The sequence below is a fragment of the Nelusetta ayraudi genome, unplaced genomic scaffold (assembly GCF_046127955.1).
Source record: "Nelusetta ayraudi isolate G7.1 ecotype Tasmania unplaced genomic scaffold, CSIRO-AGI_Nayr_v1 ptg000021l, whole genome shotgun sequence".
NCBI lineage: Eukaryota > Metazoa > Chordata > Actinopteri > Tetraodontiformes > Monacanthidae > Nelusetta > Nelusetta ayraudi.
In genome coordinates, this window is record NW_027466071.1 from 5346254 (window position 1) to 5369719 (window position 23466).

A 23466-nucleotide genomic window follows, 5' to 3' on the forward strand; every position below is an offset into this window, starting at 1 on the left:
TAAAATAGGTAATTAAGGGGATAATGCAGGGTTTATTTGTATTTAAGGGTTGGTATGTTTAGGGGGGAGTGTGTTCTGTTTATTGAAGTGTGTATTTCTTTGTGTTATTGTTTTTTTTTTTTAATGTTCTGTATTTTCAAGGTCCCCACGGTTAGTGGGTTGGCCCAATTGCCCACAGGCTGCTGTCAGATAAAAGGGGGGCTCATTTTGGTGTGGGGAGGTGAGCTGGCTAGTCTGTTGCAAGACTAGAGGACCGGGAAACTGTTGCTTTATTTATGTTTTTTTTGTGGGTTAAAAGAATTAAAAAAAAATTCCCTCCTGCACTGGATGCTGCCTGCCTCCTCCTTCGACTCCACCACCTCACCCTGGGGAGGGTCAAAGTGGCCTCCACTTTGACGGGCAGGTGGAGGATCCCGGACACGTCACACCCGCCGTAAAGCCGGCCAGGAAGAGGCCCGGATTAGCAGGCCCCCGGGCCGGAGGGCACCTGCCCCACGAGGAGCCAGGGCAAGATGACAGGGAGGCAGATACCGCAAGAAGAGGGCCCCAAGGGGGCAAGTGAGACCAGACCCATCCCCATGACCAGGACCCATCCCCTTTACCCATCGGGCGGATCGGTACCCAAGGCAGGCCCGGGCACACAGAGCCCCCCCCCCCCCTACAGACCCAGTATGGCGCATCAACCGCCCCCCTCCACCCCAACATCCCCCAGACGCCCCCACCGCCCGGGACCCCCCGACGCCAGGGGACAGTGCCCCCACAGTCCCCCGAGGCCACAGCCGCGACCCCGCCCCTGATGCCGTCAAAACCGGCCCCCAAGCAAAAGTCCCTCTGGTTCACCTTGTGCCCTGTAAAAGGAAAAAATTAAATAAGTAAACAAATAAATAGAAGAATTAAAATAAATAAATAAATAAAAAACAAAATTAAACAAAAAAACAAAAATAACCTGTGGACCCCAGCCTCCCACTGTCATATCCCCGTGTCTCAAGTCGTCGCCGCCCAGCCGCCCCCGAGCGGCGCAGGGGGACCACCTGGGCAGCAGCCCGGTCCCAGGATTGGGGGAAGGGGGACCCCGCCACGAATGGCAAGGTCCCCATGGGGCCAGCCGGTCACACACCCCGGGGGCACCGGACGGCACAGGGCCCATCCAGGGTGGGAAAGAAGCTGAATCTTGTTCCCATCGGCAGGCCGACCCACTGTGTGTAGGAGTGTCAGTGTATGTGTGTCTTTGTGCACTTGCAGGTGTATTTGACTATGGTGCGATTAAAATGGAGGGGTAGTAAGGCCCTGGGGCAACCACGCTGCTGCTAAGCAGGGCGGCGGCTGCAGTGTCTATAATGCCATTAAAATTGGAGAGGGTCTCAGATGGAATGGTGTCCAGCCGATGGAGACCCTCATCCAAAGCCCTAGTGATAATGTCAGTGGGTCATTGACTGCGTGGGAGCCAGATCATCGCCAACAAGGGTGCAGCCGGTGCCCCAGAGCAACGGTTAGGAAACCGTGCTGGGGGGAAGGCCCACCGGGGACCCAGCCGTCTCCCACATTGAGCCCCCCACCGCACCTGGCCAGAAGGCCGGGCAGCAACCACCCAAGACACTAACACCCCGAAACAGAAAGAAAGAGGAAAAAAAAAAAGAAACACACCTATTATGTGTCCAGGGAGGACTCCCGGTCAGGGTGCCATCTCCGCGACATCGGGGCTGGGGACACCACAGGGACCCAGGAGCCAAAAGGGGCCCACCCCCCACCGCCCGAGTGCCCCGGGGCAGCAGTGGCGACCAGGGAGACGGAGGGCGAAGGCGGGGCAGAAGGCACCACCCGGGCCCACAGGAACGGTAGCCACCGGCCGCGCAGCCCCACCCCAGACATGTGACCCCACCGCGTGCGATCCAGCGCCAGTCCCCAGACATAGGGACGGACCAGCCCACTCACCAACAAGGGGTTGGGCTGGTGAGGCAAGGGGTTGTTTTGTTTTCCAGTTTATGAGGATTGTTTTCTTAGCGATAGATAAGGAGGTGATCAGCATGCAAGATTATGCCTTATCTGAGGTGATATTAGTGAGGTCCCCTAAGAGACAGAAAGAAGGAGTGGCTATGATGGTGTAACCAATCTGTGCTGATAGATCATTGCATACCATGTGCCAGAATTTATTTACTGGTGGGCAATGCCATACAGCGTGTAGGTAATTATCTGGAACATTAACTGTGCAGTGTGAGCAGGTCTGAGAGGCGGTTATGGCCATCTGAAACATCCGCTGTCCGGTGTAGTGGATCCTGTGGAGTACTTTAAATTGTATTAATTGTAGATTAGGTTGTTTTATCAGTGAAAAGGTGTTCAGGCAAATTGTCCTCCAGAAATTAGAGTGAGGCTGGAGAGACAGGTCTCTTTCCCATTTATCAATTGGGAAAGAAATAGTACGATCTGTATTTGCAAGGATTTTATGTCTTGGAAAGTAGTTTAGGAGGTGAGAAATTAAAGGGGACCTATGATGCTTTTCCACTTTTCTGAGCTTTAAAAACTGTTACAATGTTGAACCCTATCGTCAAACGATCTCGATATAGTTAAATAATGACGTTCATGCGTTTGGACGTGAGCCCTGCAAATTGTTGGGCATGGTTCTAAACGCTCAGTTCACAGAGATTTTTTCAACACTGGGCACGGCGTGACGCCACGGTGTGCCGGAGCTCCTTTCATGGCCAGGCTCCGGCACACTCTCGGACTGGTTCCGCCCTCCCCCGCTCTGCCCCGGAAGTGATTCCGTAATGCGCTGCTCCAAGAAAATGTTTTTTTTGGTGTCAGGGAAATTAAAAAATATAAAAATAAAAAATACCGAGCCACTACCGAAGCACCAAGGACCACAACCGTCTGAGTGGAACGAACAGAGAAAATGTTGGAGGTTTGTTCAGCCTAATGCGGATGCGATGGAACACCGGTCTGCAGCCAGACCCCTCTCGTCCGGTCGGCAACGGCAGTGAGACAGGCTCAACTCGGCCCCCTGGTGGACGACGAGAGAATAGTCAGCCACGGCAATATTTGAAAACATGTATTTGTGAGTGTATTGTGACCTCAAGCAACATTAGTTTTAAGACTACTTGCAACGTACAACCGCTGAATCGTGTTGATGAACTGTTAGCCACCACCGCTAACTCCATGCTCTGCTTGTTATGTGTGTTGTGTTCGCTAGCAGCGAAACTGAAGAGGCAGCGATTTTGACTCACAAGTTTCACTCCTTATATCCTTGTTCACGCTGCCAGCATGGTAACATCAGTTGTATAGAGCTCTTCCTGCTTTGTGCTTGATGTGGACGTAAGTTGTGCAGATATTCTTGTCTAATAATAAACCATTCTATGACTGAAGTGATCGTTTCAGCGTCCATATTCTCTGCTCGGACAGTGTTTTGATACAAGTCAACAGTATGAAACAAAATCATTCTAAGCCCTATTAAAATGTCTCATAAAAATACAAAACAAAAACACGGTCAGTACACAAAGTACAAAAATATATTTCCGGGGACACAGAAGGCACAAAAAACGTCCAGGGACCTTCGGTCCGCCTTGCGGCCGTAACTCAACCGACGCTGGGTCCGTACAAAGCTGGATTAGCCGCTAAACAGCTGCTAAAGAGTGAAGCCTTCACGACGGTAAGTATTTAAATTGTGCCTGTTTCATAAAGTTTGCCATTTACTCTTCACTCCCGCACCGGCAAACTGAGGAAGTGAGGCTCAGCAGCGACGAAGAGTGTGACCCCGGGCGGGGGCGTGCACCGGTGAGGCTGGGGTGGAGTGAAGTGAAACAGAGCGTGTTCGCGGGACACAGTAAATACGAGGAAACGAGCCGCGAGATACGCAAATCTAAAAAGCTTTCAGCGCAGAAAATTGTGCGTTGCTGCTCTGGAGGGGCCAGATATCAAATACAAAAGCCCGAAAATGAGTATAATAGGTCCCCTTTAAGAACCGACTGTACAGCCGGGGGGAGCTCCATGTGTGTTTGTTCAAGTTTAAGTTTGAATCTTTCCTTAATTATGGACTTAATTTGCATGTATTCTAAGTAACAACTACTGTTAATTCCAAACTGTGTCACAAGCTCTTCAAATGGTCTAAAATTATTATTCTCTCTTATGTGCTTTAAATGACTTATACCTTTATCTGTCCAATGTGTGAAGTTAAGTACTTTTTTGTTTTGTAGTATATCAGGATTGTTCCAAAAGGACATACAACCGCACGGGAGAAGGGAAGAACCTGTGATTTTCAGAAATTCCATCCAAGCCATCAGAGTGTGACTTATATTAACACTTTTCATACAACTGTGGTGCTTAATTGATGTGCTGATAAATGGCAAGTCTACTAACTGAATATCACCACAATAGGCTTGTTCTATGACATGCCAAGATACATCATGTGGGCAAGGGTTGAACCACTTATGAATATACTTTATCCTGTTGGCAATATAGTAGTGATTAAAGTTAGGTAATTCTAGTCCCCCAGCATCTTTTAAAAGGTCTTCAGACTGATACGGGGTGGTTTGTTTTTCCATAGAAACATTGTGATGTTTGAGTTCAGGGTTTTAAACCACAGGCAGGGGGTTGATGTGGAAACATCGAGAAAAGGTAGTTTAACTTAGGTAAAACCATAATTTTTACTGTCGCAACTTTCTCTAAAAGAGATATGGGTAGGTTTCTCCATTGAATTAGATAATTTTCTATTTTCTTTAATAGCGGGATGAAACTGAGTTGTATTAAATCTGATAGGTTGGGAGAGAACTTGATACCTAAATATCGTATGTTACCAGCTTGCAGTGGTGCTCGAGAGGTCCGTTTAAATTTACAATTAAGCGGTAGAAGTGTGGATTTTGCCCAATTTATTGAATAGTCTGAAATACAAGAGAAATTGTCAATAAGGATGATAACTTCAGAAAGTGAGGATTGTGTGCTTGATGTTCTCATTTTGCCGAATCGAACTGCAGCAGTCCTTTTTCTCTTGAAGGCGGCAAGAGGGAGAAACTCTTCAGGAGTTCTCTCTTGCCCTGGTGGGTCTCATGGGAAAGGGAAAACAGTGTGTCCCTACTGCCATGCCCAATGCTGAGACGCTTTTGAGAAACCAGTTCGTTGAGCATGTCCTGAACTGTTCCTTGTGGTGTGAGCTGAAGCAGTTGGTGCGTCGACAGCCCGATTCCACTTTGTTGGATGTAAGAGCTGAGGCCATCCGCTGGGAACGTGAAGGTTTGCTTGGTGGCGTGAGGGGCCGCAGTCAATCAGTTTCCACTGTGTATGATGTCCAGTATGGCGTTTCTGGCGACCCCCAAGCTGTTGCTCCTGCAGGATCCAAGATGAGCGAAATGAGGGATATGTTACGGCGTCAGCAGGAGCAGCTTAATCAGCTGATGGCCAGTATCGCTCAACTGCAGAACTCCAGTCAGCACCGCCGTCCACCCCGATCTGGACCTTTAGTATGTAGGCGTTGTAACCAGCCAAGGAACTTTTGCGCATGAGTGTGATGGGGTGCGTGTTGCACCTCGTTCACAGTTCTCTCTTCAACCTCAGTCGAATTCTGGTCAGCAGTCTCAATCCCCTTTGGTGGTGGTGTGGTGAATTCTTAAGGTGGCTTCGAGGGATGTAGATATTGAAGGAGTCTTCGCTGACACCGACTTGGTTGTATAAAAACTGGTTTATTGCAAAGAAGTCAGGAATCAAACAGGCACGATGGAAGCCCGGGGATGTCTCTTGGCCAGATTTGAGCAACTACAATGATCCTTTGTTCACATCACCTCTTATATCCCCCGTAACCCGAGATGAAGATCCTACGACTGGGGGAGAATGTATGCATTCCTTAGTTGTATCCCCCAGTGTCCTCCTGCGCAGGAATTTGATGGCAGTGGACACAGGAAGTCCACTGACCAGACCCCTTTGCTGGAGGCGCCATATGGGAACAATGACACCTTATGTGAAGAAGTGCAGCAGGGTCACTTCTTAGTCCAAATGAGTACATATACCTAAGTTCAGATACTACAGCGGAAAACTAGTGCCGTCAAACTGCAGAGCCACAGTTTGGACGGGGCCGCTACTGGCTCACAGGCTGTTTTATGTGACGTGGATGCTTCTGGATTCTTTTCATATTGCCCTCATTTCGATGTGAACATGAATGGCGTGAGGGTCCCTTGTTTAGTTGACACTGGCTCAATGGTGTCTACGATTTCTGAGTGTTTCTTCCACCAGCATCTTGAGCCTTTCAGCCAGGAATGCCTCCGTGCCTGCCATTGGTTGGAGCTCAGAGCTGCCAATGGCCTGACTATCCCTTACCTCGGGGTACTTGGAACTTGACATGCAACTGTGTGGACCCACCTGGTGGCTTGCCGTCCCGAGTTCCTGGTGTTTTAGGGATAAACGTAATCCAAAAGTGCTATCAGGAGCTTTTTAATCAACATGGTGAAGCTTCGTTTTCTCAGATCTTTGCCTCCAAAGCCCCAATGCCAGTTGTGCAGGCACTGCAAAGGTGCCTCTCCTGTTGCTGCTCCGGATACTCCAGGAAAGGTGAAGGTCCGGGGTAAGAGAAGTTTGCGAATCCCTGGGGGAGTAATGAAAATGGTGGCTGTCACTTGTTCTGAGCAATACCCCGACTCTACGGTCCTGTTTGAGCCTTTAGATCTTGGTTTGCCTGCTGGGCTTCTTGCTTCCCCTGCGTTGGTTCATGTTACCCGGGGCATGGCCTACATACCTGTTGTAAATGTTGATTGTAATGATGTTGTTTTGTACCCCGCACAGCACTTGGTACTTTAGATTTTGTGAACGTGGTTAGCCTTCCCTCCGGGGTCACTGAGGTGCCTTCTGCTGTTGAGGCACCAACAGGTGTGGCCACTTTGTCGTCTCAGACTACCTCCCCGAGTGTGCAGCAGCAAGTGGAGGACATCAATTTGTCTTCATTGTCTGTGGAAGAACAGTGCCAGGTGAGGTCATTGCTTGAACGTCATTTCTCAGTCTTTTCCATCAATGACACCAACTTGGGCTGTACCAACCTCATTTCTCATGATATCCCTTTAGTAGATGACACTCCCGACAACCAACAAGTAAATACTGCAAATTAAGGACGGTATTGCTGCCTCAAACATACAGCAGCATATCAATGAAATTAACAGTCACTGACTTAAACTCTAGTGCAAATAGAAGGCTGCCTCAAAACATTCATATACATCCACGAAATTAACAGTTACACACTTGTGCAAATAAAAGGCAGTATTGCTGCCTCAAAACATTCATTAACTGGCTACCATTTTAACTAAAAAATAAATAATGACACCCAGGTCAACAGAAAATATGGCACCCAGGCCACCTGTATTTCCAATAATTAAAAATAAAAAGCAGCCAGGTAGTACTATACAGTACAAGTAAAATAAAATTCAAAATGGGATGGGGTTATTGTAAACTTGCCATATTACTTGAATGCCAAATGCTTATGCCTTTTCAAACATCAATGGCACATTCTTTCTAACAAAGAGGAGCATCTCAACTTACCCGGCTGAAAGCCTGCTTCTTTGAGCATCCAGGATGTTGGATGCAGTGCTGAATAGGCGCTCACTGTCCACACTAGTGCAGGGTGCAGACTGGTAAGCTCTTGCAGCAGTGGTGATGGCAGAAAAGCGATCCTGATTGGCTCTCCAGTAAGCCAGGGGGTCAGCATCCTAAAGGACGACAGGCTCTGCCAGGTAGAGATTCAGCTGTGACATTGCTGTAGTGGCTTGCTGTGGCCTTTCTTCTTGCATGATCTCACTAAACATCGATGACAAGGAACCGGGTCGTGCTATCTTCTCAGCTGGCTCATCTGCGTTGCTGGCTTCAGATCCTTGTGCTTCATCAGGGATTCTCTGTGCATCCAGCTGCTCTAAAAGCTGCCCCCGTGTGTGTGCCTTCAGCTCTGCAGAATAGCATCGATCCTTGCACCTTTAGTAAAAAAAAACAAAAAAAAAACAAAACATTGCATTAATTTAACTTAAAATGTGTTCTTTTCGAGAATAAGACTGACTGTAACTAAATTGTCTGTTTGCTTTCATTTGTACACTTGAGTTAAATTGACACTGAGGCGTTTGTGTAAAAGCAAATATATAAGCTGGATGAAATTAATTTTTATCCAATTAACAGAACATAATGTTTGATAATCTAAATCACATTATTACTGTATATTAATTTAATTATATTTTGCAGATTATCTTAGGCTAAATGCTTTTTTCCTCACCTTGGGTCTAATAGAGTTGCCAAACTGTTGAGGGGTTCATCTTCAATCCCATCGAATCTCCTGGTTACAGCTCTCAGTAGCTCAGCTTTTGCAGTCCCCACACCACGATCTGATGGGGCATCTCTGCTCAGGAACCATTTTAAAGCCAACACAGATGGAATCACGTCTGCAGCTGATGCAGTGGATGAGCTTATTGCTCTTGTGAGCTCCTCGAATGGTTCCAGAATTGTTATGATGTTTTCTATCAGACCCCACTGGTTGGCATTGAAGGAAGCAGGAACTTCATGCTCAGCTCCATAAGCAGCCAATGCGCATTTTTGCTCCAGCAGGCTTTGGAGCATATAAAAGCTGCTGTTCCACCGGGTGGTAATGTCTTGCTGGAATTTTTTAATATTCTGGCCCAGCTGTTGTTGCACATCATGAAATGCAACAGTATGCTTGAGGAGAGCGTTTAAAGTGCCCGATGATTCGTCTCCCCGTCGCGAGGATGTCCGTTATCACGCGCTGTGCCAATAACCCGTCGTGGATCGCTAGTTGAAGCGTGTGTGCCATGCATGGCAAAGTCGGCAGTCCTCCTTCACGCATGGCTTTTGCCATGTTCGCAGCATTATCCCGCAGTACGACGTGGACTTGGAATCTGCCACGTCTGGAGCATGTTCTCGTATTTTGTCACCAACGCTGCAGCAGAATGTGACTTTAGAGTTTAAAGTTTGGGTCAATCCACTGGGCCGTTAAACTCAGTAGTGACATTGGGCTGACGTCTGAGGACCAAATGTCTGAAGTGAAACTGATCGAAGGTTTGTCTTCCATCAGAAAGCTCTCTACACATGAATGGATATCCCGGTGTAGCTCACTCAGACCTGTCCCACCGCAATATGTGTGCCCTAGGAGGCGGTAGCGTGGATCAAAGTAAGTTAGCAGCCGTTGAAATGCAGGGTTCTCCACAATATTAAACGGCACGTCAGACAGCACAATAAACTCCAGCAGCTTCCTTGTGCCACCCCTTTCCTTCTCACTTTCCGACTGTACGGATGAGTACTGTCTAAGGTTGTTTGCTTTAGCATCCATTTCGGAGTTCGCTTTTCTTTTTCTTTCTCCGCGCTGCGTTTCTTAAACTCAACATGCTCCTCCGTGTGTATCTTTTGCAAGTGCCTTATTAAATTTGTTGTGTTGAAAGTTTTTGCCGATGTTCCCCCACGAGGTACTGTAGCGTTGCATATATTGCAGATAGCTTGTGCTATGTCTGTTTCACTCACTGTGAAAAACTTCCACACCTCTGACATGTTTTTTTGTGCTGCCATGAATGTTGCTGTCGTGAAGATTCAAAGAAACTTTATTGTCCGTCACATAGCGACAGTACTCAAAACAGGAAGAGGCACAAAGATGAAAATTACGTTTTTTGAATCATGAATCATGAATCATTAGCTCTCGGATACAAACAAATAAACATGTTGATGCTGTGAAACTACGTTGGAGTAAATGAGACAGATGAAAAAAGTTTCAACACGACCATGACGTCATTGATCGGATCAGTGATTTATGACATGATGCCCGATCACGAACATTTCAAAAAATGCCAAATATCGGCCGGTCCAATGGAGCCGATATGATCGCTGTAAAGCCTAGTAAATGGCACTTATTCCAGACAAACTGGGACATTTTCAAAACAGCGGCTGCAAGTACCGCGCCGCAAAAGCACCGGGACGCTTTCTATCCACCACTGGATGATACTTTGGATCGGCTTGTAAAGTACTTGTTCAGTAATAAAAAGATACCAGCTGACTTGCCAGATGACCTCCTGATGCCAAAGGCCTTGACTGATCATCTGACAGAATTGTACCCAAAAGAGACTGTTTGCACAAACTGTCCAGGGTCAGGACATCTTCAAAAATCAACAAACATCACCAAAAAAGTAAAGATCATCACAATGAATGGTGTACTTCAAAGTAAGGATCCGAAGCCAACGTGTACTGTAGCTTGGGCCATATTTGTAACTAACTGCAGTTCTTGTGCTTTTTTCTAGATGTCTCAACCTATTACCGGTGTTGTCCACAATGCCAAATGGTATACAGGTACCAGGAATGGAGGGACGGTCTTCACAACTTTGACGACCATATTATTTTGAGCATGGAGTTATGTCTATTTTTAAGACACAACTTGCAGGTATGCATGTACAACTAATTCTATTTAAAGAAAAAAAAAATCTTGCCATACATGTTACATCTGATCTTTATTACATTTTCTTTCATTCTTTCTTTTAGAATAATGTCTCTTTGTCAAAAGTGATTAACTCACTTGAAAGCCTCAGGAAAGTAGTGAGGGGCATTCTGGCTCTTTTTAGAGAACCGGCTCTTTTGGCTCGGCTCACTAAAAAGAGCCGGCTCTTTCGGCTCCCAAACAGCTCTTCAAATTTTTTGGTACCTAAAATAATTTATTACCAACAGTAATAAAAGATTATGCGTAATATGAATTACTAATGTAAAAAAAGAAACATGGACTATATCCAAAGTTTATAATATAAACACACCTTTCTTTATACACTCTAGAGTGATAAAAACTAAGATCGTAAGTGCATAAAAACAAATGTTAAACTATTTACAAATGAACTTAAATAACTATTAACAATTTTAAACTTTTAGGTTTTTTTTTACTACTAATCAAATTTAAAGTCAAACAACATATGCTTACGGAAACTCACACAACAAAATATAAATTAAAATGTGTAAAACAAAAAGAAAAAAAAAATCAGCATTCAGATAACAGTTTTGTCCTTTCGTGAAGATGTTTTGGAGAAGATTCTCTCTGAGGGGACTGATGTTGCTACAATGCACAGTCTCCATGCCATCACATGTAAGGCGTTGGTAAATTGAAGCCTGCAGTTTCGTGGCGGTGGAATCTGCTCACTGAGCCGCGCTGTTGCGCAACAAAACGAGTCAAACAACCTGACAAGCGACCCGGGTGATGATCGGCTCCGATCAGCTCCGCATCGATCGGCTTGTGATGGAATTGGGACACCCGGGACAACACCACCTTTTTTACCGGCCGCACGGAATGACATTGAACGTAACATGCGCTAAATCATAATATCGCGCCAGTCGCCGGCTCCCGTCGTCTACGTCAAAGAGCCGGCTCTTAGAGCCGTTTCGTTCGCGACCGACACATCACTACAGGAAAGTGACATTTCCAGCTAGAGGCACTATCCTTCATGACTACTGTCACTTTGAGGCATTAACAAATCACAGCTACTCTTACTCCTGTGTTTGCTGTGGCTTTTTCCCACCCATAGTAGTCATGGATCTACATAAAAAGGGCGTCTTCAATTTATCTAGTGCGGTGCTACTCAACCCGCGGCCCGTGGGCCGCATGTGGCCCGTGCCACATGTCTGTGTGGCCCGTCAAGATCATACCAACAAATATCTGATTTTGTTATTTTTAGAGCAGACGCATCATTTCTCAGTGTGATTAAATAATTTCTAACCTTTCTCCTCAAGGGGGCGAACATGCATGGCTCTGTATTTTTCTCAGGAAACGGTTCCATCTACCTCGACCTCTGCCACCTCGACCTCTGCCACTGAGACCTCTGCAACTGACACTGAGACCTCTGCCACAATGTCATCAGCTGCAAGCCCCCCAACACCTTCCCCCCGAAAAAAAAAAAAAAAGAAATCAAATGTGGTTATTGATTTTTTGAAGGAGGAGGGTGAGAGGGAGCAGAGGCCATAAGGAGAGTGAGGCGAAGAGACTGTATGAGCGCATGGTTGATAAAATGTGATTGCATACTCTTGTAATCATGAAGAAAATGCAATCACATTTTATCAACCATGCGCCGTTTGCTGTTTTTTGCACAAACTGTTTTACCTCATTTATTTTGTTAGCATACTTTTTTTTTTTACCTTTATAACAGTTTTGAAATGTTCGTTACATGTTCTTGTATTGTTATATTTCATATTTATATTTAAATTAAAAAAGTTTTGAGATGCAGCATTTCGAAATAAAGTTCTTCCAAAAATGTGTTTTTATGGTTTTACTGTACTGGATTTCAGATTATTTTTTTCTGAAAAATTCCTAGTTTTCACGCCAAGATTCCACCGCAGGCTGGTAGTACACCTCACCAGGATGCTCCACAATAATTTTCAGATATTTCCGATGTAGCATTTCAAAATAAAGTTCATCCAAAAATTGCTATATTATTGTTGTGCTGTACTGGATTTCAGATGAATTATTCTGAAAAATTCCTAGTTTTCTGTTCTGTGGGGCTTGAAGTCGTGAAGTCGTGGTGAAGGAGGCTTCCACGTTGAGAGAACTGGCGTTTGTTGAGCAATTGTTGAGAGCGGAAGAAGTCCACTCGGCGCCGTCTCTTATCGAAAGCCAAAGCTGTCAGTCGGGATGGTCCGCAGTTCTGGACGTTTATGTGCTGCTCCATTCACACAGCGGAAGGCTTTTTCCCTGTTTCCCATTCGCTGGAGAGGGGACGTTAGCTTGCATGCTAAGCTACCACAATAAGACACACACACACACACACACACACACACACAAACACACTTTTGTTTGCATATCTGGCTGTGTTTGTGTGCATGTTAGAGAGTGAGAGAGAGGAGTGTGTGTGTGTGTGGACACAATGAGACATTTGCTCTTTGATGATGAAGCTTTATTGACACATAGAAACAGGAAGGTTTCTATCAGCAGTGAAGCCGCCGAGGCCACAGGCCAAGTTTCAACATTTCATATCACGAGAGGGAAAAAAAGAAGGAAAAAAAAAAACGAAAAGAACTTGAAGATTAATAAACACCTGCTGCGCCTGTGGCTCCCTCAGCCAGCCAGCAGGGGGCCTGATTGAGAAAACATGATAATCTATTGGGGAAACAAAGATTCCTGCTGACAGTCCAGTCTGGTCCGGTCCAATGTAGTCCAGTCTTGTCCAGTCCAGTCTGGTCTGGTCCAGTCTGGTCAGGTCCAGTCTGGTCCGGTCCAGTCTGGTCCGGTCCAGTCACGGTCCGGTCACAAACTGGGTTAAAAGTCCTCCACCCTGCTGCTGCTGCTGCCCCCATGTGGTGTGTGCATACATATGTAGATACACACACACACACATATATATATATATATATATACATATATATATATGTATATATATATATATACACACACACATGCTGTACATATATGATGTATGTATATACACACACACATGTGTGTGTGTTTGTGAATCTCTGCCACCTGCTGAAATAAATGATTGTTCGCCGTCTTCTTTTTTTTTTTTTTTTTCTGCTGAGATGGACAAAAAAAGACCGTTGGAATATCCAGTATATATATTATGCAGTATATATATTGTGCAGATTATATGTTGTGCAGTATATATATTGCGCAGTATATATATATGTATATATATATATATATATATATATATGTATATATATATGTATATATATTGTGCAGATTATATGTTGTGCAGTATATATATTGTGCAGATTATATATTGTGCAGTATATATATTGCGCAGTACATATATATTGTGCAGATTATATGTTGTGCAATACTGCATACTATACAGTGCATCTGTTGTAGTGGGGAAACCACCAGAAGCAGGTGCAACTGAACCTGGAAGCAAACCAACCAATCACAGCCGCCACTCAGGAGGGGGCAGGGCTAAAGACGTGTCTATCACCGACCCCATGTCACCTCTGACCTCTGGACCCCCCCCCCCCCCCCCCTTTATTTCTATGTCCATATGTTTCCCCATCAGGAAGAAATGAGGCGGGACGAAGATGAAGTCTGAGTCTCTCCATCCTGCTGTTGCTGCACCTTCTCTGTGTAACTGCCTTTGGAACAAGCAGGAAAAAATATCCCCTCCTCCTCCTTCTTGTCTTTCTTCTCTTCTTCCCTTCTTCTCTTCTTCTTCTTCTTCTTCTTCTTCTCTGACAGACAGAGGGAGCTCGCTGTGTTTAATGTTGCAAGGGATGGAAGGAGGGATGGATGGAAGGAGGGATGGAAGGAAGGAGGGATGGAAGGACTCTCTTTTTCTTTTCTTGTTTTCCCTCCTCGCCTTGAAAGAGCGACTGCAGCGCAGCAGGAGATGAAGGAGGAGGAGAAAGAGGAGGTGCAGCTGTGGCTCTGAGCAGCAGCTCACCAACATCATGTCCAGAAGCACAACTGCTGCAACTGGATCAGAACCAGTCGTTTCCTTCACTGGGAGAATTGGATGTGTATAGAAGTATGAACACACACACACACACACACACACACACACACACACACACACACACACACACAGGTGTTTGGAAGTGGCAGTCAGTGTCTTGGAGCCAACAGACAGCAATGCACTACATCCTGGTGACACAAGTCTATTTTCTATGAAAGCAGATCTATGTGTCTATATGTCTATATATCTATCCACTTCTTCAGGGCAGATCAGGGTTCACGGCTACATTTTGGCTTTATTGCTTCTTTTTTTTTTCTGCTAAGTCCATCATTGTTCAGATTTCAGTTGTAAATGTGACGACGTTTAAAAAAGAAAGAAAAGATGAAAGAGGATGTGTGTTTTTCTTCTGTATTTCACCCCCTTCTGTCGTCAGTGTCGATATTTTCACCTGTGATTAAATGTTTCCAACATGCCTCCCTCCCTTCCTCCCTCTCTCTCTCTCTCTCTTTCGCTTCCCAATAAATGAATTATAGATCAGTTGTAAAATTGAAATGAATCTATGAAACTATCCTGTACAGTAACCACTGAACACTAATAATAACTCCCCACCATCATATACGGCGCTCAATGAGAGCTATATTAGTAATCTGAGGAAGAGCACATTAACGCTGTTCAAGGTAAATGGCGCCACCTCCTGGCACCACACAGGTGGTGCATCCCAATCAAGCCCAAGTGAACGAACACTGTGGTCCCCAACCATTTTTGCACCACGGCCCAGTTTACATGTTTTGGCTATAAAGTAACAGATAGTTACAGTAACTCAATGGCTCCACGGAAGCCGCGTAGCAAAGTCACGTGTGTGAAGACAGCGAATAGAGGGCTACGTCTGGAGTGACTGTCTGTATTTCACACACATACCGATGTGAGTGCGCACACACAGATCTTGCACAGGATCTTAAATACGCACACACAGATTTCAGATACGCGTTTGCCAATAGTTTTGCTACACTATTAGCCTCACACTGGAAGCTTTCAAACAGCAACCACTTGTCTTTGAACTGCACCACTGATTGAAGCGTCACAGGAGCCAAGTTGAAGGATATGGAATCCCAGGAGTGCCAAAATTAAGAATACATAAATGTAGAAAGAAAGAAAGAAGTTCAAGGGATTATTTTGTCAGTGCTTTTTCCCTTTTGGCATTGTAAAACACAAATAAAGACAACGACAAAAAAGGCCAGGCTCGGAACGATCAGGTATTGATTACTAATCCTGGTCTGAAAACCCCGCCCAACGGCCTTTGATTGACAACCCAGTCCATTTGTGAAAAGCAAAGGCAAAAGAAAAAGGGCAAATGAAAGGGCAGAGGCAATAAAAAAAATTGTCATTGTTTTTCCATTTGTGTTTTACAATGCCAAAAGGGGAAAAGCAATGACAAAATAAACCCTTGTACTTATAGTTCTACATTTATTTATTTATTTTTAATTTTGGCACTCCTGTGATTCCATACAAATGTGGCCTTGAACTTTCAAACGTTTCTATGACGTGTCGGTCCTCGCAGCTCCGAGGTCTGCCACTGAGGGTCGCTGTTTCACCAGGATTTGCTTGTTTGGTTTTGTTTGTAGCCACAATGCAACCATCAGTTGTATCATACTGGGGAGTTGATCTTTCTGCACTGCCAATAAGACATTTCGAGCAAATAGTAAAACTATGTCAAAATAATAATAATGCTGATAAATCAGAATGAGATCAGAATGAATGAAAATCAAGATTGAGACTACAGCGAGACTCAGACTCTCCAGACAGGAGTCCAGCATGTGGATAGGAAGTGTGAACAGTGTGGAGCAGTTGTCTGTGTGGAAGATGTGGGCAGGAGAGGAGAAGAGGCTCCACGTCGCCTTTGATTGAGAAAATCTACTGAAGTGGAGCTGAAGAAAGTTTCCAAGCATTGCTTTGCTTCCCCCCCCCCCCCCCCCCCCCTCTCTCTCTCTCTCTCTCTCTCTCTCTCAGCATCATGTGACTTCCTGGAAGCGTGGGAGCAGTTGAGGCGGCCGGATGGGAGGATCCACAGTGAGTACAAAAAACAGGAAAAGAAGCCTAAAGTGAAAGTCGTTCTGTGTCAGGCTCCATTTTCAGGCGACGCAGCAGCAGCAGGCAAAAGCAGGTGAGTCCTGGCTGACTGAATAACTCATTCAATGTGACGCTAGTCAACAATCTGACTTCAGTCTGGTTGATTTCTTCCTGTTCTCTCGCTCCCAGGTGGAAGTCAGAGTGTTCTGAGCTCACTGCCTCACTTCCTGTTTGACCTCCAGCTCAAGATGAGTGTTCGAGTGGAGGAAGAGGAGGACGGAGCAGCAGCGTCTCCAGGGTTCAGCTGTGTGTCTCTGAAGAGTGACTGGTCCAAAGATCACCCTCCAAACTTCAGTAATGAACCTGGACCTCCTGAGACACGGTAAGAACACTGTGTGTGTATGTGTGTGTGTGTGTAAAGCTGGATCCAGTGACGTCAGTGTTGACACTGCAGCTCCTTCACATTTAAAAGTGTTGAAATCCAGTTGAGTGACCACAGCTGATGAAATCATTTCTACTGGGCAGACTGGGAGCAGAGCATCATGGGAATTAGAGCTGATTTAGAACCAAAGATTAAAATAAAGTTCATGTCAAAGACAAAATGAGGAATTTCAATAAACAAAGATTAAAAAGTGATGAGTTGATCAAAGTGTCTCCATCCACAGGAGGAGGAAGAGGAGGAAGAAGAGTGGTGGGTGTGGAGCAGCACTGCAACATGCCAGTCACACCCAGACTGATCCCAGTAAGACTGTCCACCTGCACCTCCTTCACTTCTCCCTCTGAGATCATGTCAGGACCTCCAGTGAGAAGATTCACGGAGGGACGTTGAGAGCAAACAGTCACACAGCAGCTTCACCACAACAGCTGAAAAGTTGTGGAGATAAAATGATGCTCACACTGTCACGCTGATGTTTTCTTCTCCAACCTTTTCTCTGCTCCAGAGGCTGATGGTCTGCAGGAGCTTTTACAGCAGCAGAAGATCAGTCTGGAGAGGAGATGTGAACGTGTGACTGAAGCTGAAGAAGCAGGAAGTCAAACCCTCCTTGACAGCATCTACACTGACCTCTACATCACTGAGGGACTGAGTGAGGAGGTCAACAGACAGCACGAGGTCAGTCACCTGGAGACCAAGAAGACCAAGAAGACCAAGAAGAGCCTCCACGACCGTCCAATCAGGTGCAGCCAGATCTTTGAAGCCTCACCTGAGCAGCAGGGACTCAGAGTCAGAGTGGTGCTGACCAACGGCGTCGCTGGGGTTGGAAAAACCTTCTCAGTGCAGAAGTTCACTCTGGACTGGGCCCAGGGCCTGGAGAACCAGGACCTTCATCTGGTGCTTCCTCTCTCATTCAGGGAGCTCAACTTGGTCAAAGAGCAGCACTACAGTCTTCTGGAGCTGCTCCATGTTTTCCATCCAACGTTAGAGAAGCTCACAGCAGAGCAGCTGCATGTCTGCAAACTTCTCTTCATCTTGGACGGCCTGGATGAAAGCAGACTGGCTCTGGACTTTGAGAAGAACCAGGTGGTGACTGATGTTACTCAGAAGAAGTCAGTCAGCGTCCTGCTAACAAACCTGATCAGAGGAGATCTGCTTCCCTCGGCTCTGCTGTGGATAACTTCCAGACCTGCAGCAGCCAATCAGATCCCTCCGTCATATGTGGACAGGCTGACAGAAGTACGAGGCTTCACCGATGACCAGAAGGAGGAGTATTTCAGGAGGAGGTTCAGAGATAGAGGAGATGTGTCCAGCAGGATCATCTCCCACATCAAGGCCTCCAGGAGCCTCCACGTCATGTGTCAGATCCCGGTCTTCTGCTGGATCACTGCCACAGTTCTGGAGAGCATGTTGAGCTCAGAGCAGAGAGGAGAACTGCCCAACACCCTGACTGACATGTACTCACACTTCCTGCTGGTCCAGACCAAGAGGAAGCAGCACAAGTATGGAGGAGGTCCAAAGGAGCTGATGGAGGCTGACAGGGAGCTTCTTCTGAAGCTGGGCCAGCTGGCATTTGAACATCTGGAGAGTGGAAACATCATGTTCTACAGTGAAGACCTGGAGAAGTGTGGTCTCAGTGTGACTGACGCCTCTGTGTACTCAGGAGTTTGTACAGAGATCTTCAGAAGAGAGAGTGTGATCTTCCACAAAACCGCCTACTGCTTCGTTCATCTGAGCGTCCAGGAGTTTCTGGCTGCAGTCTACAGCTTCCACTGTCACACCAAGAGGAAGACATCAAGAGATGGTCCTCCTGGAGAATCCCTGGATCAGTTCCTGAAGAGGCTGATGGAGAAATCCCTGCAGAGTCCAAATGGTCACCTGGACTTGTTTGTTCGCTTTCTCCATGGACTCAGTCTGGAATCCAACCAGAGACTCTTAGGAGGCCTGCTGGGTCTCACTGACAACCATCCAGGAACCTTACAGAAGGTCATCAACAACCTAAAGGAGATGAACACTGATGTTTCTCCTGACAGAAGCATCAACATCTTCCACTGTCTGCTGGAGGTGAAGGATCAGTCAGTGCATCAGGAGGTCCAAGAGTTTCTGCAGTCAGAGAACAGATCAGAGAAGGAACTCTCAGCCATCCAGTGTTCAGCTCTGGCCTACATGCTGCAGATGTCAGAGGAGTTTCTGGAGGAGTTGGACCTCAGCAAGTACAAGACAACCAGGGAGGGAAGATTGAGACTGATTCCAGCTGTGAGGAACTGCAGGAAGGCTGTGATACGTTTAGGAAGGTACATAAACACTGTGTGTGTGTGTGTGTGTGTGTGTGTGTGTGTGTGTGTGTGTGTGTGTGTGTGTGCTCTTGGTGTTAGCCACCCTGCTATATCAGCACTCCAGTCACAAGGTGGATCAACATCAGCAGGTCCACTTGTGGCTGCAGGTCTCCAAGAAAACAATGAGGGAAACACTGAGTGGTGACTTTTAGCAGGATGCTGTCAACACAGGGCTAACTCAGCTGCTTTATGTTGGATGGTGAGTGGACTGAAGCTGCTCCACTGGAGTCCAGGATGATGATGATGATGATGATGATGATGGCTATAATGATGATGAGGATGATGATGATGGCTATAATGATGATGAGGATGATGATGATGATGATGGTAATGGTGATGATGGTGATGACGATGGTGATGATGATGATAATGATGACTATGATGATGATGATAATGATGACTATGATGATGATGATGATGATGGTGATGTTGATGATGATGATGGTGACGATGATGATGATGGTGGTGGTGGTGATGATGTTGTAAGCAGCAACTTCTCACTCTGCTCTCCTTCATTCAGTGAACTCTCAGAGCTTCAGTGTGCAGTGGTGTCTTCAGCTCTGCAGTCCAGCCCCTCCCACCTCACACTGCTGGACCTGCGTTTCAACACCCTCAAGGATCCTGGAGTGAAGCTGCTCTGTGCTGGACTGCAGAGTCCAAACTGCAGACTGGAAGTTCTCAGGTCAGTTCCTGCTTTCTACTGGTGGACAGTGTGTGTCAGCAGATGACAACTGGTGTGTAACGCTGCTCAGTGTGAAGACTTTGAAGCAGATATTAAAGACTCATCTATACAAAGTGGATGTTGTTGATATTTTCATGTCAACAATCTGCAGCCAGAAAAGACTTTGGATGGTGGAAGAAAGTGTGGAAAATGTCTCCAGTCACTTTGGAGCTCAATGGAAGTTGTTGATTGGTGATGAAGGTCACATGACTGAGCAGAAGATCCTGTGAAGAAATATTAGAGGCAGATTAATAGTGCAGCAGTATTTCTTCATCTTGTCCTTTGAATGTGTTTGACTTGTAACGAGACTCTGGTGATTGAAAACAGCCACAAGAACACAAAGGACTCACTGATTATTTTCCATCTTCAATGCTGATTGGCTGCACACTGACTGACACACTGCAGTTGTTATTGTGTTGACAACATGATGATGATCCACACTGGCACAATGACTCGTTTTAGGGAATGACTCAGTGATCCGAACAGCTGCACATCTGGATCATCAATAGGGAGAAATGACTCTGAATATGACATTTACACCATGGAAGAAATCAAATATTGATTCTTTATTCAGGTTGGAGAAGTGCAGTTTGTCAGAGCTCAGCTGTGATTGGCTGCTCTCAGCTCTGAAGTCAAACCCCTCCCACCTCAGACACCTGGACCTGAGTAGGAACCAGCTGCAGGATTCAGGAGTGAAGGTGCTGAGTGGTTTTCTGCAGAGTCCAGAATGTAAACTGGAGACTCTGAGGTCAGTTCACCCTCTTCACTCTACAACTTCTATCACTCTTGTTATTGTTGTCATGATTTTAACTTCACTGCTGTTGGAAATTCAATTTGCAGTCACTGCTTTGTGTTTGAAATGAGTGAAACTGGGTTTAAATTTCACAGTGTGTAAAATCCTGCCATCTAGTGGTCAGAAGTCGGAAGTTCCATCAATACAAATGTTACAACCATCACAATCAGTCATAGTCACAGCAGACAGTCCAGTGTGAGCATGATTTTACCACACATTTGGCCACCAACAGTGGCCAGCTAGCGCAAGCATTAGCCACCTGTATGAGCACTTAGATACTGTAGATAGATCTAGCTGGACTCAGCAGAAGGTCAAGTGTCAATGCAGGTTCTATCATCTCAGTCAGTTCAGTATTGATGAGCTAGATGCATAAAAGACTCCACTGCATTTCAGTCACTTAATAACCATTCATTCTCAGCATTTGCTTTCTTAGAGGATTCCAGGCTCCAACCATCAATATGAAACTGTCTCTCAAACTGATTTTCCCAACCAGCCGCCTACAAACATGGCGGCGCCAGATGGCCATGACCTTTGACCTTCTGTGTGTTTCTATAAAGAACCGTTCTAACGGCAGGAAAACCAGAGGACTTTTATTTTATACTAATCAAAGACTTCAAACTATATTGATGGTTGTATATGAAGCTTTCAGCAATAAATCTGCACTGATTTTACACACTGAACCTTTGAGGCAAAATGAATAAATTAATTCCAACATTTTAACAGCTGATCAGTGGTCACATGACTGAACAGGTTGATATAAAATATTTTATTGTGGTGATGAATTATTTTGCTATTGTTGTGCTTCTGATTGGTTTCATGGACATTACAGTGTTATAGACATTAATATTTTATGTCAAATAATGATTAAAAGTCCACTCACTCCATCATTTATTCTTTACTCAGGTTGTGGGACTGCAGTTTGTCAGAGCTCAGCTGTGATTGGCTGCTCTCAGCTCTGAAGTCCAACCCCTCCCACCTCAGACACCTGCACCTCAGTGGGAACCAGCTGAAGGATTCAGGAGTGAAGGTGCTGAATGGTTTTCTGCAGAGTCCAGACTGTAAACTGGAGACTCTGAGGTCAGTTCACCCTCTTCACTCTACAACTTCTATCACTCTTGTTATTGTTGTCATGATTTTCACTTCACTGCTGTTGGAAATTCAATTTGCAGTCACTGCTTTGTGTTTGAAATGATTGAAACTGGTTCTAAAGCAGGGGTGCCTGTAGTATTTTGGGCAGGACACAATAATCAGCCTGGCTTGACTTCAGAACACTTCTTTTACACGGTGACTTCCAGGCAACAGACACACACAGTACAGGTGCTGCTTGGTTCAATTAACGCACACCAAAAAATGTTGGCCCACCCAAAACATAACATGGCAACTGCCTTTTTCAGTGATAACTCACCCCATCACGCTCTTATTATAAATCATTCCAATCTATTACAGTGTCAAACTCATTTTAGTTTGCAGGCCACATAGAAGACATCTATTCCCAAGTGGGCCGAACCAGTAAAATCACGGCAATGGTAATAATAAGGTAGAAATAACAACAACTTCCAATTGATTTCTTTGTTTTACATCGTTCGTGTTCTTTGAGCACTCTGCAGTCTGCATCAGTGTTGCCAACTCCTCAGTGCTATTGCCTGTCCTGAAAGTCGCTAGAAGTCGCTTGATGACGCCATCGTCTAATTTGCATAATTGACAATTTACACTTGATCGCAATGGATGTTGTAGGAGAGGAATAACGTCTTGGGAGAGACAAAAAGAGAGTAAAAAAAACACTTTTTTTTAGTTTTTTTTTTCTTATATATCTTTAATTATATTAAATATATTTACTGCAATCTACCTAGTATCGTTTTCATAAACATGGTGTCGTTTAATATGATTGACATTTTCTGGAATTGTGTCTGAAAGAGGTTCAGTTGTGTTTCAATGCGCAGTATCATTGGCTTGTTAATTAGTGAAGAGGTTTGGCTGGTCAGAGCCTCACAGCTGCGATGATGAGTCTCACTTATCTTTAGCTTTTAGTTTTAATCACGTAATTTAACAGGATTGTTGTACTCTAAGTTCTTAGAATTAAGGGTGAGTCAGTGACTGAGGCTGTGTGAGTTAAATGCAGTGACAATGAATAAACCTTAACATTTACATCTGGCTCTGTAAAGACAACGTGTTCAGCGACTGATTTGCTGCCTGGGTGCAGAGTGGTGAGGGTCTCCTCTCTGAGGGTCTCCTCTGCTCCTCTCCTGACTGCAGCTGTCAAGACTGCTGCATGGCTCAACTCTCGCTGACAGCAGGAACTGCAGAGGAACGATACTTGCTTTCATGTCAGTCTCCAAAATACCAGAAAAGTCTCCAATAACACCAGGAGAAGTCGCTAGATTTGTCGCTAGTCGGTCTTGACCAAAGAAAAAGTCGCAATGGTGAGTTGGAAAGTCGGCAAGTTGGCAACACTGCTCTGCATCAACTTTGTCTGTTTCGACAGAGACATTCTTGCTGTGTCTCAATTCAGGGTCTGCATCCTTGAAGTACGCATTTTGAAAGGAAGTTGCATCATCGCACTGCGCGAAGGCTCCTCCCAATTCCCAAGGGTGCTTAGGACGCTCAAAATGCGTACTCGGAAATACGCACTCGTTTTAGCCGATTCCAAGGATGCACCGCTACTATCCTTCGCGCACTTGGGTATCCCATGATGCTTTGCGTGCTGCTGCAAAGCATCGTAGGATCCTGGGAAGTCAGCTGAAATTAGCGGCATGTACTGG

At 45.4% G+C, this 23466-nt stretch overlaps 1 protein-coding gene and 2 long non-coding RNA genes across 21 annotated transcripts in view; 2 read left to right on the plus strand and 1 right to left on the minus strand.

Moving 5' to 3' along the window:
- Window positions 1-23466, minus strand: part of LOC142889198 (uncharacterized) — a 265120-nt gene that overhangs the window by 154353 nt on the left and 87301 nt on the right. The window lies entirely within an intron of this gene.
- Window positions 9857-10535, plus strand: LOC142888974 (uncharacterized). The gene is made up of 3 exons (XR_012926764.1): window positions 9857-10167; window positions 10245-10384; window positions 10483-10535. It is a non-coding gene; the product is annotated as an uncharacterized LOC142888974 (long non-coding RNA).
- Window positions 16569-23466, plus strand: part of LOC142889185 (NLR family CARD domain-containing protein 3-like) — a 256712-nt gene continuing 249814 nt past the window's right edge. For 5 of the 19 annotated variants that reach the window (XR_012926807.1, XM_076027841.1, XM_076027843.1 and 2 more), the window contains exons 1-6: window positions 16574-16806; window positions 17090-17166; window positions 17366-19151; window positions 19714-19875; window positions 20489-20662; window positions 21611-21784. Coding sequence is in view for 16 of the 19 variants with exons in the window: in XM_076027841.1 (XP_075883956.1) it covers window positions 16673-16806; window positions 17090-17166; window positions 17366-19151; window positions 19714-19875; window positions 20489-20662; window positions 21611-21784 (2507 nt within the window). In the remaining 3 variants the exon portion in view is untranslated. Of the gene's footprint in view, window positions 16807-17089; window positions 17167-17365; window positions 19152-19713; window positions 19876-20488; window positions 20663-21610; window positions 21785-22960; window positions 23188-23466 lie in introns of those variants that run through there. The other 14 variants (XR_012926806.1, XM_076027836.1, XM_076027835.1 and 11 more) reach the window with 9 other exon arrangements.